The 14,246-nt window shown below is 41.7% G+C and overlaps 3 protein-coding genes across 4 annotated transcripts; 1 reads left to right on the top strand and 2 right to left on the bottom strand.

Moving 5' to 3' along the window:
- Positions 1–203: 203 nt before the first annotated feature.
- On the bottom strand, positions 204–5,588 carry LOC135332262 (casein kinase I). The gene is made up of 8 exons (XM_064527637.1): positions 5,225–5,588; positions 4,534–4,640; positions 3,965–4,091; positions 3,566–3,664; positions 1,934–2,073; positions 1,408–1,561; positions 959–1,172; positions 204–665 (listed from the first exon to the last, which is right to left on the bottom strand). Exons 1-8 carry the CDS (start codon positions 5,366–5,368, stop codon positions 595–597), a joined length of 1,056 nt encoding a protein of 351 aa, XP_064383707.1. The 5' UTR covers positions 5,369–5,588; the 3' UTR covers positions 204–594.
- A 28-nt stretch (positions 5,589–5,616) lies between these two features.
- On the top strand, positions 5,617–7,462 carry LOC135332265 (transmembrane emp24 domain-containing protein eca-like). The gene is made up of 5 exons (XM_064527641.1): positions 5,617–5,861; positions 5,912–5,991; positions 6,125–6,265; positions 6,821–6,967; positions 7,165–7,462. The coding sequence occupies exons 1-5, from the start codon at positions 5,729–5,731 to the stop codon at positions 7,312–7,314; spliced, it is 651 nt and encodes a 216-aa protein (XP_064383711.1). The 5' UTR covers positions 5,617–5,728; the 3' UTR covers positions 7,315–7,462.
- Positions 7,463–7,929: 467 nt separating this feature from the next.
- On the bottom strand, positions 7,930–14,220 carry LOC135332256 (transcription factor COE1-like). Of its 2 annotated transcripts, none has more exons than XM_064527631.1 (15): positions 13,933–14,220; positions 12,134–12,267; positions 11,550–11,715; positions 11,432–11,489; positions 11,321–11,376; positions 10,924–11,066; positions 10,785–10,869; positions 10,486–10,621; positions 10,248–10,378; positions 10,066–10,192; positions 9,785–9,870; positions 9,025–9,673; positions 8,756–8,944; positions 8,455–8,538; positions 7,930–8,259 (listed from the first exon to the last, which is right to left on the bottom strand). In XM_064527631.1, exons 1-15 carry the CDS (start codon positions 13,933–13,935, stop codon positions 8,135–8,137), a joined length of 2,172 nt encoding a protein of 723 aa, XP_064383701.1. In that variant the 5' UTR covers positions 13,936–14,220; the 3' UTR covers positions 7,930–8,134. The 2 variants fall into 2 exon arrangements, with proteins under 2 accessions (XP_064383701.1, XP_064383702.1); XM_064527632.1 differs by having other exon boundaries at positions 9,037–9,673; positions 13,933–14,215.
- Between the last annotated feature and the right edge of the window lie 26 nt (positions 14,221–14,246).

Raw genomic sequence — 14,246 nt, 5'->3', positions numbered from 1 at the left:
GCCAGGTGGAGCTACAAGCCACGCCCACTACACATTTGCACATGCGCACTAACAGAATTTTCTCCTGGCTTTTGAGCACTGCCCCAAATTCAGCCTATTATGCTGTGCCCCACATAAACTATTTGCCAGGGCCTGCCTACAGTTACAACTACAAACTTAGCAATGTTGAATATAAATGCGAACATGCCCACTAGATCCATACATTGATTTGTCCATAAAAATATTATTATAGTGCAAAAGTACAGTAACAGAATAAATAGAATGTACTTACAACTACAAACTTAGCAATGCTGAATATACACAGTTAGAGAGAACATAAATGTGACGTATATACAGTACACACAAAATAAGTGCAACTTAGACACAGAGTACCAAATGAGACAGACACATACATACATACATACATACTACATTAGCGTACAAACCAGACTATCACAGACAACACTGAGTACAGAAAAAAGAAAAGTCAAGATAGGAAGAAGAGTATACAAACCATAGTACAGCAGAGAGCTACAATACTGAGACAAATCAGAGGAAAAATGAATTAAAGTTATAAAATCCAGTGGATATAATAGTGAGAGTTGGTTGGGTAGATTAACGCTTCCGACTGGATACTTTCCTCCTCTCGTCGGACTCCTCCTTGTCATCTCTAACTGGGTGGTGACCTAGAGGGGGAGGGGGAGGAGGGTGATTAATCAGGTGGAAATTCATAATATTGTTATTGCCATATCTACAATCAAAAGTTCAATCCAAAGGGGTTAACAAAACAAGCCATTGTAATATATTTGGGAAAGTGGATAACTATAATATGAAAGGACGACACACACAACCTGTGAGAATGAACCCTATCAATGTATCATCCTAGCTAATGAAAGTGCATTCTTTAAATACCAATAACTCAAATCATTCTTTAAGCTTCTGCAATATCAATAACAAGCGATCCCCATGCGGTGCTTACCTGCTGGAGGTATCGCAGGTATGGTGCTACTGGAGGAGGCTGAAGCTGCTGCCTTCTGTTTGAGCAATGTCCAGTCAAAAGTGTAGTCATACTGATGGTTGAGAGTTCGGAAGAGGATTCTGAACAGTTGCCGTAAGTACATGTAATCAGGGGCTTCCTCAAACCGAAGTCCACGGCAGTAATTCAGGTACATTGCAAACTCAGCTGGGAAACCCTATAATAGGTAAGGTATGTTAGTGAAATGTGTAAGTGTAGGCTAGTCCGTAGGTGGTGATAGTGATATCTCCCTCTGTTTGAATAGTCATAATAACTATACAATAAATGAATACGTGTTCAAACTAGCAACGACTTAATAGAGTAATACTAGTATAAGTTTTCTGTCAATAAGATACGGTACACTATTCACCCAGTCAAGCTCAGAACAGTCAATTACCCACACAACCACTCACCTTACAAAGAACTTCAATCGGTGTTGAGAGTTTCTTCTCACTGATTTTCTCATACTTTTGCTTCTTGGTGGCTGCTTTGAGGCCTTGCCAGGGCAGAGTGGTTCTGTTGAAGTACATGAGAACATACCCCATGCTCTCCATGTCATCTCTTCTCCTGCAGGGGGGCAAAGAATACAGTAAATAAACTGTACACAGGAATGCTATCTATTTGTGCAAACAAACTTATGTATACGAGGGCTCCTGAGTAAAAGGCTAGATTGCCCGGATGCTCACTGTACTGATACTAAACTGACACTGGGCAAGCCACACAACACAAGCAGTAGCAACGCTCAGTACCCTATAGCTATAGTCTCTTTGTCTGTTGATCATGTCACCAGCTATTGCTGACAGCCAGGCACCACTGACTAGCTAACTGTCTGAAACACATTAGTTACTGAGCAACTACATGTAGCAACAATGTTAGAAGGTGTGTCTTAGTGTATTCAATACAACGTGTGAGACTATAAAATCATAATAAGCTGCTTACGATTGCTCTATGCCGAGATGAGCGTTGACACTGGCGTATCTGGCTGTACCCGTCAAGTTCTTGTCCTCCCGATAAGAGATGTGCTGCTTTGATCTTGTGTCACGATATTTCTTGGCCAGTCCGAAATCAATGATGAACAACTGTGTGTTTGTACAGAAGTTAGTTTGAAATTCACATATCGCAAGTAGGAAACATAATTAACCTTGTACTATGATACATGTACACAGTAATGGAGTATCCAGTCACTGAAATATGAGACAACACATTAAAGTCAACATCACAAGCTATACATCATGTGTGCTATATTTATAAGGAATGTGCTGACACACACAAGGAGAGAGAGCCCTGAATCATCAAAGAGTCAGCACATCTCTTAAACCATCCCAAAACATTCGAGCTCTATTATACAGTGCTGGTATTGCACAAGCAGGTCATGTGATGCAGGGAGCTGTGTGTGTGGTACCACCCCATAACTACCAGCCTTCAACAACAAAACACCTCGCTCTATGAATACCATTTACTATACTCAATATTCACACAGTCAATTGCCCAAAACAATTTCCCAGCAATAACATCAATAAAAATTCAGGACCCTCCACGAACACAGCTACTGTACACGTGTACGAGCAACATTTGCCTGCTCATCATATGGCTCAGGAGGGACTAGACTGCAGTTAACTCTTATATAGTTAGTGTAGATGGTGTATGCATTTTTCCCTCGGGCTAGACACACCCACTGTATCAGCTGAGTCATGAATATCATTAAGCAGTCTTGCCAACACTGTTTGAATACGATAAGCAATGGTGTATGCCCGAGACTGCAGCTGTTGGCACACAAACTCTCCCGACACCCTCCGAAATAGACAGGACAAGTAAAAGCTTTACAATCAACTGATTGTCTTAGCCTAAGAACCCTGTTCTGTACACCATGCTACTGTACACCATGCTACTGTACACCATGCTACTGTACGTATGCTCAGTTTTGTAAACAATAATTTTGTACACACACACACACACACACACACACACACACACACACACACACACACACACACACACACACACACACACACACACACACACACACACACACACACACACACACACACACACACACACACACACACACACACACACACACACACACACACACACACACACACACACACACACACACACACACACACACACACACACACACACACACACACACACACACACACACACACACACACACACACACACACACACACACACACACACACACACACACACACACACACACACACACACACACACACACACACACACACACACACACACACACACACACACACACACACACACACACACACACACACACACACACACACACACACACACACACACACACACACAGAGAGAGAGAGGGAGATCTACAATCAATGTTTATAAGACCAGCCTCTCTCAAACCACTTAGGCCTATATCAGCTACTAGCTACTGTCAAGTACAGCTACTAGCTAACTGTTTAAGGACCTAAAATAGCTATAAATGTTGTAACTGAAGGGTTCTTGTCAACAGGTGTTGGCCCTTGATCTACACAGCACAGCAATTTGTTGGTACATTAGCTCTAATGCTAACGCTAGACTCACCTTGTTACAATGTCTGCCAATTCCCATCAAAAAATTGTCAGGTTTTATATCCCGATGGATGAAGTTTTTGTTATGGACATACTCAATTCTACCAATCATCTGAACATGTGTGTGTTGAGGGAAACAAGAACTGTTGAAAAGATTTATAAACGTTTTCCTAGAAATAAATTGATCAAAGACAGGTTGGTATGGCACGGGTGAATACAATCAGAACAAATTAGGAGAGTTGAAGTGATTAATGCACAGCCATGCCAACACACAGTATAATGTATGTCTGGGGACAATCCGCAATTTTAGAAGGTCTATGTTTAAACTAATCCCTTTCGTGATTATCCATGCAAATTTCTCTTTCAAGATGATGTCTTTATGTACACCTATTATTATAACATGGCTCCCCACCTGGTCAGCAAGCATGAGCACTGTTTTCATGGTGAATCGTCTGGAGCAGAAGTTGAACAGATCCTCCAGACTGGGGCCAAGTAGGTCCAGCACTAACACATTATAGTCCTTCTCTGTACCATACCACCTGCAAGCAATGATATAAATGTTTACTATACGTTTTGAGTGAGCATACTAAGAACGGTACTGCAAAAAAAGTGGTGCCACCTATATGTACATGTACACCGTAACCCTAACACAGTCACTACAGTGATAACCATCTAGGGCGTGCTACAGTATTACAATGCACTACTGATCATGCTAAACTGAAAAAGTTGTGGGCAGATACCAATTCATTACATCGAGAGTATTATATACACAATGGTTTCCTATGCTTAGTGGTCGGCTTGGAAACCAATGGATTTACAGGTATTAAACCAGTGCTAATTGATAATGAGGAAGTAAGTATATGGCTACTTTCAACTAGGCACACTAAGTAACAGCAATTACCGAAAACCACAATCTCAGGAGAACAGCATACAAATCCCACCACAGTTAATAGTACAGCAATCATTATAAGGTATGCTTACTTGATATGTGGTATACCCACTCCGCCCTGTAGTATACGGTAGAGCTTGGACTCATACAGGAGCTGTGGGTGTCTGGCCTTGTGAGACTCTAACTTGACGGCTACTTCCTGCAAGAGGTAATAAAAGTATACTTTTTAGCTCATAGTCACAATACTGCCAAGCAGCTACAACAGAAGGAATGATAATGCTTCCACAAGAAAGAGCCGGGTGGTTTTCACCAGCACATACTAAATACCACCCACAGCAAATTTAATTAGGAGCACTTGGTACGTTTACACTAAACATAGCAGCGCACTATAAATAGTATGTTGAACAATGTTTGTGCAATACAAGATGTTACCACATCAAAGACAACAATAGGAATAGACTATCCTGGGCACACACTTGAGAGGCTGACAGTAACCTAAGAACACAACGTATATGTCTGTTCGAGAGTGTGATTGACATTCAATACTTGTACTTAACACTGTGCCAACATGATCAAACATAATACTTAGAAAGTTAACAGCCTACACCCAAGGAAGTAAGGATAGGAAATGAACGGTGCATATGGTGAAATTGAAAGTCTTATATATACTGTACGTAGTCCGTCTAACTAACTATGCTAGACCATAGGTGAGATTTGTAAGAAATCTCAACCAATTTTCGCAGCTATTACTACGCTCATGATATCAGATAAGATCTTTAATACCTCTCCATTGGTGAGATTGACTCCTAGGTAGATATCTCCAAAGCTCCCACTGCCAATTTTTCTCACTAGCTTGTACTTTCCTCCCACTTGGAACTCGTTCTTAGTAGTGCTGCTGCTCATTGCTCGTCCATTCAAGCCTGACATAAAACTTGATCAACAAGTTAATAAGTGGCAGCTTCAAGTCCAAGAGTCCTTCAATAAAACCGCTGCTAAGATAGCTCCCGTTACGCTTGAGACGTGTCAGTCTTGGCTTGAGTATGTGTACGTACCCGAGAGATAAAATGTCCAAAGTAGACGACTAGGAGAGGCGAAAAAGCTGTGTTGTTTTCCTTCTTGATAGGTGACCTCACCTCTCGCGTTCATAATAATTATGTGGTAACGCCCATGGTCGATTTTTTTTTCATGTGAGGACCACGTGAGAGCTGTCTCCTTTGTCCACGTCAAGCATAAGAGAAAGTGTACTTCACAGAGCTCAAGCATCAAGACATTAGCCCCTAAAATACTATGAAGGCTTGGGGAGCAGTTACACTCTGTTTGGCAGTATGTGTATCGTTGGGGAATGGATTATATTTTCACATTTCTGAGACTGAGGAGAAATGTTTCATTGAGGAAGTTCCAGCTGAAACAATGATAGTTGGTAGGTCATCAGGGTCGTCTATAGATCAATCAATTAACGTTCCCCTGTAGGGAAGTACAAGACGCAGCTATACGATGACAATAGACAAGACTGGTTGCCATCAAGCCCGGGGATCGGCATGCATGTGGAGGTACGAGTTTAGGGTGTCGTATTGTATTATCACGTGTTGTGTTTAGATTTATGACTGATTGAAATCCATCGGTTAATTTGTTGAAGGAAGGAAGCAATGTATACTTAGTAATATATTTGTGTCCCTTCTCCAGATAAAGAATCCTTCGTCTAAAGTGATTCTCTCGAGACACTATGCTGCCGAGGGTCGGTTCACGTTCACCTCCCACGAGTCAGGGGAGCACACCATCTGCATCGGTACCAACAGCACTCGTTGGTTCGGAGGGAACAGACTGGTATAATGAATGACTGTGTGTGCAGTACATTGAGTATAAGGCAATTCTATTGATGTCTACACTATTGCTCAACAAGAACAGATATCTGCATAAATTATGTGCACTTATGATTATATGGATTTCTTAATAGGAGTGTGTGTGTGTGTACATCGCCTCTATACATTGCTACTATGCTTGGTGTGTGTACATCGCCTCTGTACATTGCTACTATGCTTGGTGTGTGTACATCGCCTCTATACATTGCTACTATGCTTGGTGTGTGTACATCGCCTCTATACATTGCTACTATGCTTGGTGTGTGTACATCGCCTCTATACATTGCTACTATGCTTGGTGTGTGTACATCGCCTCTGTACATTGCTACTATGCTTGGTGTGTGTACATCGCCTCTATACATTGCTACTATGCTTGGTGTGTGTACATCGCCTCTGTACATTGCTACTATGCTTGGTGTGTGTACATCGCCTCTATACATTGCTACTATGCTTGGTGTGTGTACATCGCCTCTATACATTGCTACTATGCTTGGTGTGTACCCTCCCTCCCTCCCCGCAGCGAGTTCATCTAGATATCTCGATTGGAGAGCATGCCGTTGACTACGCCCAGATAGCATCCAAGGAGAAACTGAGTGAGCTACAGCTGCGAGTGAGACAGCTGCTGGATCAGGTGGAGCAGATCACAAAGGAACAAGAATACCAAAGAGTGAGTTTATTATGGTTACTTTAACTTAGCATGCCTACATGTACATGTAGGTAGCTTAACTGTACAGTAACAAGCCTAGTGGTTTAGTTGATACTATAACTGAGCTATTGTAGCTGAACCGTTCTGACCATATTATTACCAAGGTCTATGATATAAACTCTGTTAAACATTGTTTAATTCCTACTCTCACACTGTAGGTTCGTGAGGAACGATTCAGACAAGTGAGTGACAGTACCAATGCTCGAGTCCTGTGGTGGTCACTGGGCCAAACCATTGTCCTGATTCTAATGGGCATCTGGCAAATGAGACATCTCAAGAGCTTTTTTGAAGCCAAGAAACTGGTCTAGGGACACTATGTATTAGGTTTTAGCTAGAATTTCAGTCATATATACATGTATTATCCAAGCTCAACGAATATTCTTGTACAATACATTTCAATGTGAGATATTGCAGTACATAAATTGACAATAAATTATTGAACAGGTTCAATTGAAATTTTATTGTTTCATTGTTTCCAGTTTACGAACTATAAATTCAGTGGTGTCTAAAAATCGTCCCACACAATTATTGAAACATAGTTCTGTCTTTCCATCCATTCGGTTGCCCAACTTGTCAGGCATGCATTTGTCCCAACATAGATCGGTAAACTGATGAACATTGGCTTGGAATCGTGCCTTCTGAGTCTCCACTTCAATGAACCTCTGCAGCTGAGGGTCCACTTCACCTCCTCCAGAAGAGCCTCCTCCAAAAGACATTCTCTGGGGGCAGATGGAATACATGAATAGTTGTCATCAAAATGTTCTCTTACCTAGACCTCTTAGTTTTGATGATTCTCTGGATAACACGTGTCTTCTTCTTTAGTGGCCTCGATTCCTTGCCGCATATGTATGCGACTTGGAATCGAGGTAATACATGGGGGCGTGGTTCATTGGCTCAATATATGGCCGCCTTGTTGATCGAGGTCAATAGTATAAATTTTTTATTCTGGATAAATGCATGCAGACGGGATGGACAAGGGAGATAAAGGTATGTGATTTGAGTAAAGTTTGCAGGTATAAAAAGGCGTAATGAAAGTACGATATGAATTCTCAAATACAAAGCCGATAAAATCTGTGGTGAAATAGACTACGCGTAGAGCTAGTGAGGGTTGCTAAGTGTTGCAGGTGGTTAGGGGGAGCCTCTTCGTTTCTTTGACAAGGGTGCCTCCATGTCTGCCATAGATTGCTGTGTTGTTGGTGCAGTGGAGACGAAGGAAACAGAAGTAGTGACAGCCTCAGACATGGTAGTCAAGTCTGTGTAGTGCAGAGGAAAATACAATGAGGTATACGTATGTGCATTGCTCACACTGCATAATACAATGAGATATACGTATGTGCATTGCTCACACTGCATAATACAATGAGGTATACGTATGTGCATTGCTCACACTGCATAATTTACTGTAATTTATATATTAAGTGACACAGTGCTGATGTGTTTATTCCTACCTGGCAGGCTGATAGGGGCAATGAGGCTTGTTGGAGTAGACGGTGGGAACACGAAAGTACCAGGCATCCCGGGAGAGGGCAGTGCTACAGAGATGATACTGATATCAGTGACTGCCCAACTATACACAGCTAGCATGCACAGCAAATACTTGCAGTGGTATGGACAAATGGGGAGTTCTCTAAAAGCATGCAGTAGCAATGCGTACAATGATTGTAAATGAGGGTGGAATTTAAGTTGGATGCAGTTTATATCACTTATAATATTATTATAGCTGTTATTAATATTATTAGGTAACCGTACCTGCAAGCATAGTTTGCTGATAGTTGATTGTTCCTCCTCCTCCAGGATGAAGGAGACCGTCGCTGCTCTTACCACCTTTGTTGCCTTGCAACACTGAGCGCATTGGTTTAGCTGGTGACATCATTGGAAAATTAAACACCGTTGAGCCTCCAGGACCATTGGGAGTGATTGGCAGTGGCCCAGGGGAAGCTGTACACAGAAACATACTCATTATAAAAACTGAATAATTATACTCATTAGGCACTTTTTTGTTTGTTTGTGCTACTTACTGAAATATGTACCTGTTGGTGCCATGAAGAGAGGGGAGGGAGGAATGAGGTGGATCGGGTTTCCATGCCAACCGGCCGCTACCATGGGATGGCCAAATCCAATATTGCTATTGTTGTTGTTTCTGTTGCTCTCGTGGTGTTCGCCCATATTGCTGGCCATGAATCCATTCATGTCTCCACTGCTGGACGGGTAACCATACATGCCCTGAGGCATATGAGCCACTTGTAGAAATGGCATAGCGACCGGATACACTCCTCCAGGGGTGACTGGTTTGGGCTTGTGGATACTCGACATATGCTCAATTTTCACGTCCGCTTGGCCCAAGCCTTGGGTCGTGGGGAAACTGAAGAAGTGTTGTCCACTTCCCTCCACCCCTACCGGCTGATCGCCACTACTGCAGCGACTGACTCCGTTAGTGTTACTCGTGTCCCCACCCTCTATGCTTGATAGGGCGTTCATTTTGCCTCTGTTTGGAGATAGGAGAGGATGCTGTTGCATCTGCTGTGGAGCAACAGTGAACAATGCAGGAGAACTGAGGTAGTAGTTGCCATGTGTGAGAGGGCCAGCACCACCTCCACTACTGTAGTTAGGCCTTGGTAGGGAGTAGAAGGTTTCCAAGGCATCAGCTGCTCGCTTGAGCAGAATGTCCTGAAAGTGAACAAAATGTCAGTCTAAAATTGTTTGATGAAAATACATAAATGAGAGAAATGTCTAATTGTACCAGCACACATGTAAACAATTGTGTGTTATTGTCTGTACCTTTGGAATGTCATCAGGCTCTTCAGGATTTCGTAGTAATCTTTCTAGTCGTGCGAAATTGTGTTCGAAATGAGCCTCATCAGGAGCTGTGGGGGTCAGGAAGCAAGCATGATTGAGCATGGATATTGGCTGGGGAATTTAAGTTATTGTCCATGAAACAGACAGACAAAACAGCTAACCACAAACTGGTGTATGGATAACAAGATACTTAGGAAACCAACAACAGTAGTACTGCTTTAATCAGGTACTATAGGCGTAAGTCTTGCATTGATTATGCTTACCTAGATAGACAAATTTTCCTGGGTTATTTATGCAGTATTGCGATCCTTGATAGACAAGTGTGATGTCTACCTCTCCTGACCGAGGACTGGGAGGTGTCTTCACGGCAATGGCACACGGGCTGATGAGCTGTGGTAGATATTGTGGTGAATATTCTAAAATGGTTCCAATTACATTAGCTCACCTCCGAGGCAGCAGGCAGTGTCCCGAACACAACTTCAGTTCCCTCGTAGAAGTTCATTCCAATGATGCAAACGCTAGACCCCCCTGTCGTCCAGCCTTCGTGGGGGTGTACTGAGATGATGTACGGCTTCCCTGTACGCACAAGGAATGATGTCATAATATAATTTACGCTGCATGCTTGATATTAAGTACAGTATTCAATATATACGTATAATTTTTTTTATACTCACGCCTCTTACCATCTCCCACCATAGCTTCTCTCCCTGGGTACAACACTGGGTTCGCCTTCCGTCCATGTTTGGAGTTGTTGTGAACAAACATGGCGTCAGAACAGCCGATGGGAGTGTCACTGTTCGGTGGAATATATACAGCCACCTGCAACCATAATAGTCAGTATAATTATGGTCTAATTATCTAGTATAGAGTGCATAATTTATAAGTATGGAAATGAATTAGGAAATTGTCTAGACTTAAAAGCTTAATTGCTCCAGCTGCCCACAAATCATGTGATACACCATATACTGTTGTATGCAATTACCTGAAAGCGTCTCCGAGAATCTTTAGGATTACCAGCATTTTTGAGACAGTTTTGATTACACTTGACAAAAAACTTCAGCCTATACCTGTAAACACATGAAATGAATAGATAAACAAAATCAGTCATTCTCTGTAGTTACCTGTCAATCAATATCGGATCAGAGGGTGTGTCGTTCTTGTTTCCACAAGATCGATGCTCGAGACAGCGACTGCAGATGAGCTCATGAGTCAGGAGCACTCGCCTGAAGTCTGGGTTTTTGCATGTTCCTTCGTAGGGGATGAGCTATTGGAGAGTGACCAGAGTTATGCAAATTCATGGTTTTGATTGTGAGTAACACGAGAAGTATCAAGTCGTGTCCAGTATGCGTGCAATTAGTGGCTAATGTAGACAGTGAGTGGGGGAGGGAGAGGTCACAGCTTTCCTGTGTATACTTGCCGATTGTCATTAGTTATAATTAAAATGCTTATAGGTTGTCATGTGCTCTTATATAAGGTCAAAGGTATGAGTGGAGTCATAAATAGGTAATTATATAATACCTGTTTGGTGCTTGAATCGATCAGACGAACATGTAACTCTTCTTCTTTTTGGACACCTATAATAAAACACAATAGGTAAATCTATCTATACTATACATTACAGTAACTTACCGTCGCTGTAGCTTACGTAGAGCTTGTAAATTAGACCATTTCTGTACTCTTGCCCGTTCTGTGGTTGAACAAAGTTATAATGACTACGTGCTCTCAAGAGATGACTATGTGCACTCACTTCAATGGTGTCACAGAAGTCCTTGAAAGACGCTTTCAAGACTTCCACTGCTTGATGGTTTTGGTCAAAGAGGGAGATAACAAAATGAAAGAAATTGCTTTTCCGCATGTTGTCTGGTGGCTGCTTCTCAAAGTGTACCACGGACAGGTTATGGTGAGGGTCAGCTCTGCAGTGCAGTGAGGAGAATCAAAGGATACCATGCATAACATAGTGTACTAATAAAGTTAATGGAGTCTTTGTAGTAGCATTTAGATCTGCTCTAATGTTGATGTTACAATCATATTTACACCAAGTCATCCCACAAAGTAATGTTGTGGTAAAATGTGCTTGTAATGTTATCCATGATCTGATTTCAGGCCCACAAGTTTCACCCCAGTTACAGACATTTCACCACAAAACTTCCCTTTGACTTACTTCTTGTAGAAGGACCTCTAAGAATGCCCAATATAACGGTATCAACTTTACAGCTAGGAATGTTGAAGCACTTTCCTTACACACGTAGCTACTCTCTCATTAACGTAGCCAGCTAAAACTCATATAATTAACGACTTGCTATTAGATCATAGTGTACAATGATGACTCACCTTGCTGTCGTGATGTGCAGGTGCTGGTCTGTGATGTCCCCCACTCCTCCTGTTGGGCTTGCGGAGACCAAACCAGTGACATCACTGATGGGACTGAGATAAGGGGAAGTCCCGTGTTCGCTACCATGGAAACTCTGCAAGATCAAATTCTACATAATTATTATGAAGGATGAACCCTAATGGAACAAGGGAATACACTAGAGCTCGTTTCCTTCCTACTGTCTACCTTTTAAGTATGAATTTATATTCAGAGAATGTTGCATACAACTGTGGGTTAATTCGGGGTAAGCACTGTGTGCAATCTCATGTTTCGGACCTTGCCTCCACACTAATACCAAAATGGTGATGATATTATTATTCATTGCATTCCAACTCCAAGATTACAATTTTTCCCAATACATGTCATTTTAACAATCTGTATACAATCAACAACAACATGTTTAATATTGTGTCTGAGTGGTCAGATCGAGTATCCGTGGTTATTTGTGCAAGCCACAAGAACTGACCCGGACCCCTGCAAGTTATAAAAATTGCATCAGCTCATTAAACAGCTGGAATGGTAAGCCAAAATATCCCTCACTTGCTAGTTCATCCTAGTCTGGTTGATAAAGAAGGACTGACCAAAGGCATTGTATTGCAGAGATAGTACTGATTAACTCTTATGGTAGTACATTATACATGCCTGGATGTACTGGGTGTGTGTGTGTGGATGCATATTGTGCTCTACACAATGTTGTGGGGAGGACCATAACCAGAGAACCTCGAATTGCCCACCGCATTGTTCGAATTCGGTCCCATGAGATTACCAGATTAAGAAATGTGTCTTTGATGTGAACTGTGGTATTTTTAAATGTGTCATTGTACGTGCTTTAAATTTTAGTAATGTTCAGAGAAAATGTTATACTTTGGTTAACACAAAGGGAAAGTAGATGCTCATTGTATTAATGATGCCCTTGGGAATAATTTTTGTTTTAGACTCATTTTTCTTATCGTAAACGTAAACGTTAGAGATCTAAGTAGATAGATAATGCTCGGTACAGTTTAAAGTGCTATTATCATCAATTTATCAACAGTCTTTTTAGATTACTAAATACTGAAAACCTCCCCGAAAAGGTGTTTAGGAAAACAAGTGGAATTGATGATAAGAGCAAGGTACTAGTTAGATCAACCCTCAGATAGTTAATCAACACAGAGATTATATTAATTCTCCCAAAAGTATAAACTGATCAATACTGCAAGTGAAGACAGTGTACAGTCGTATGAATGGCCTTAGGCATCATTCATGATACCATTGTGTTGATTGGTTTTAAGGGTACAATTGAAAACCCGTACAAAACTGTATGGTAGATATCGGGTTGAGATTAGTTATTGCACTTAAATATTTTATATTGTTTAGTGCTAAAGCTCAGGGGAAATGGAGGCTGCATGTACAAAAGGACCAGTCCATACATTGTAAAGTTTACAAACATTGTGTTGCGAAAAATGAGCAGTCAAACAATCGGCAAACACACTATATAGATTTGTAGCTGGTCAGTTTTTGAGCTAGCTAGCTCAGGGAACACTGGTAACTGAATCCCAGATTGCTTTCAAGCTCACTTCTATCGCAGTAACCAAATGCTTACTGAATGGCTCCACACCAAAGCATGGCTTCAGTGAACAACAGCCTGAGGCCCACCCCCAAAAGCAAGCCTCAGTGTACAAATGGTCAATCAGCCATGCAAAAGCTTACATAGAGCTAGTAGTATAGTAGTAGTAAGCACTTAGCTAGTGGTAAAGTACACACACAAACACACGCCCACCATTTTCTGTCTTGTAGTAAGGTGGTTCACTTCAGAAGGTTTCTTCTGATGTTATGGCTTGCAGACAGTAAATTAGTGGCTTCTTGCGCGAGATGTGCTAATCTTTGATGCTTCTGCAACAGTAGCGATTCCTTGCAAGCTCTGAGACTGAGAAATAAGCTCTGATTTTTCAGCAGGGTGTATACAGCATGCTCACATCAAAAGTGGTCCCTAGTAAGATTTCTATAGCTTTAGTACAGAGACTATAATACTAATGAATATACTTCAACCATATTGAACTCCTCCCTCGTTTTTGCTGCACGCCCCACTAGTTG

This window comes from Halichondria panicea, chromosome 2 (genome assembly GCF_963675165.1).
Source record: "Halichondria panicea chromosome 2, odHalPani1.1, whole genome shotgun sequence".
Lineage (NCBI taxonomy): Eukaryota > Metazoa > Porifera > Demospongiae > Suberitida > Halichondriidae > Halichondria > Halichondria panicea.
Note: the sequence above shows the minus strand (reverse complement) of the source record. Positions and strands in the feature narration are given on the sequence as shown.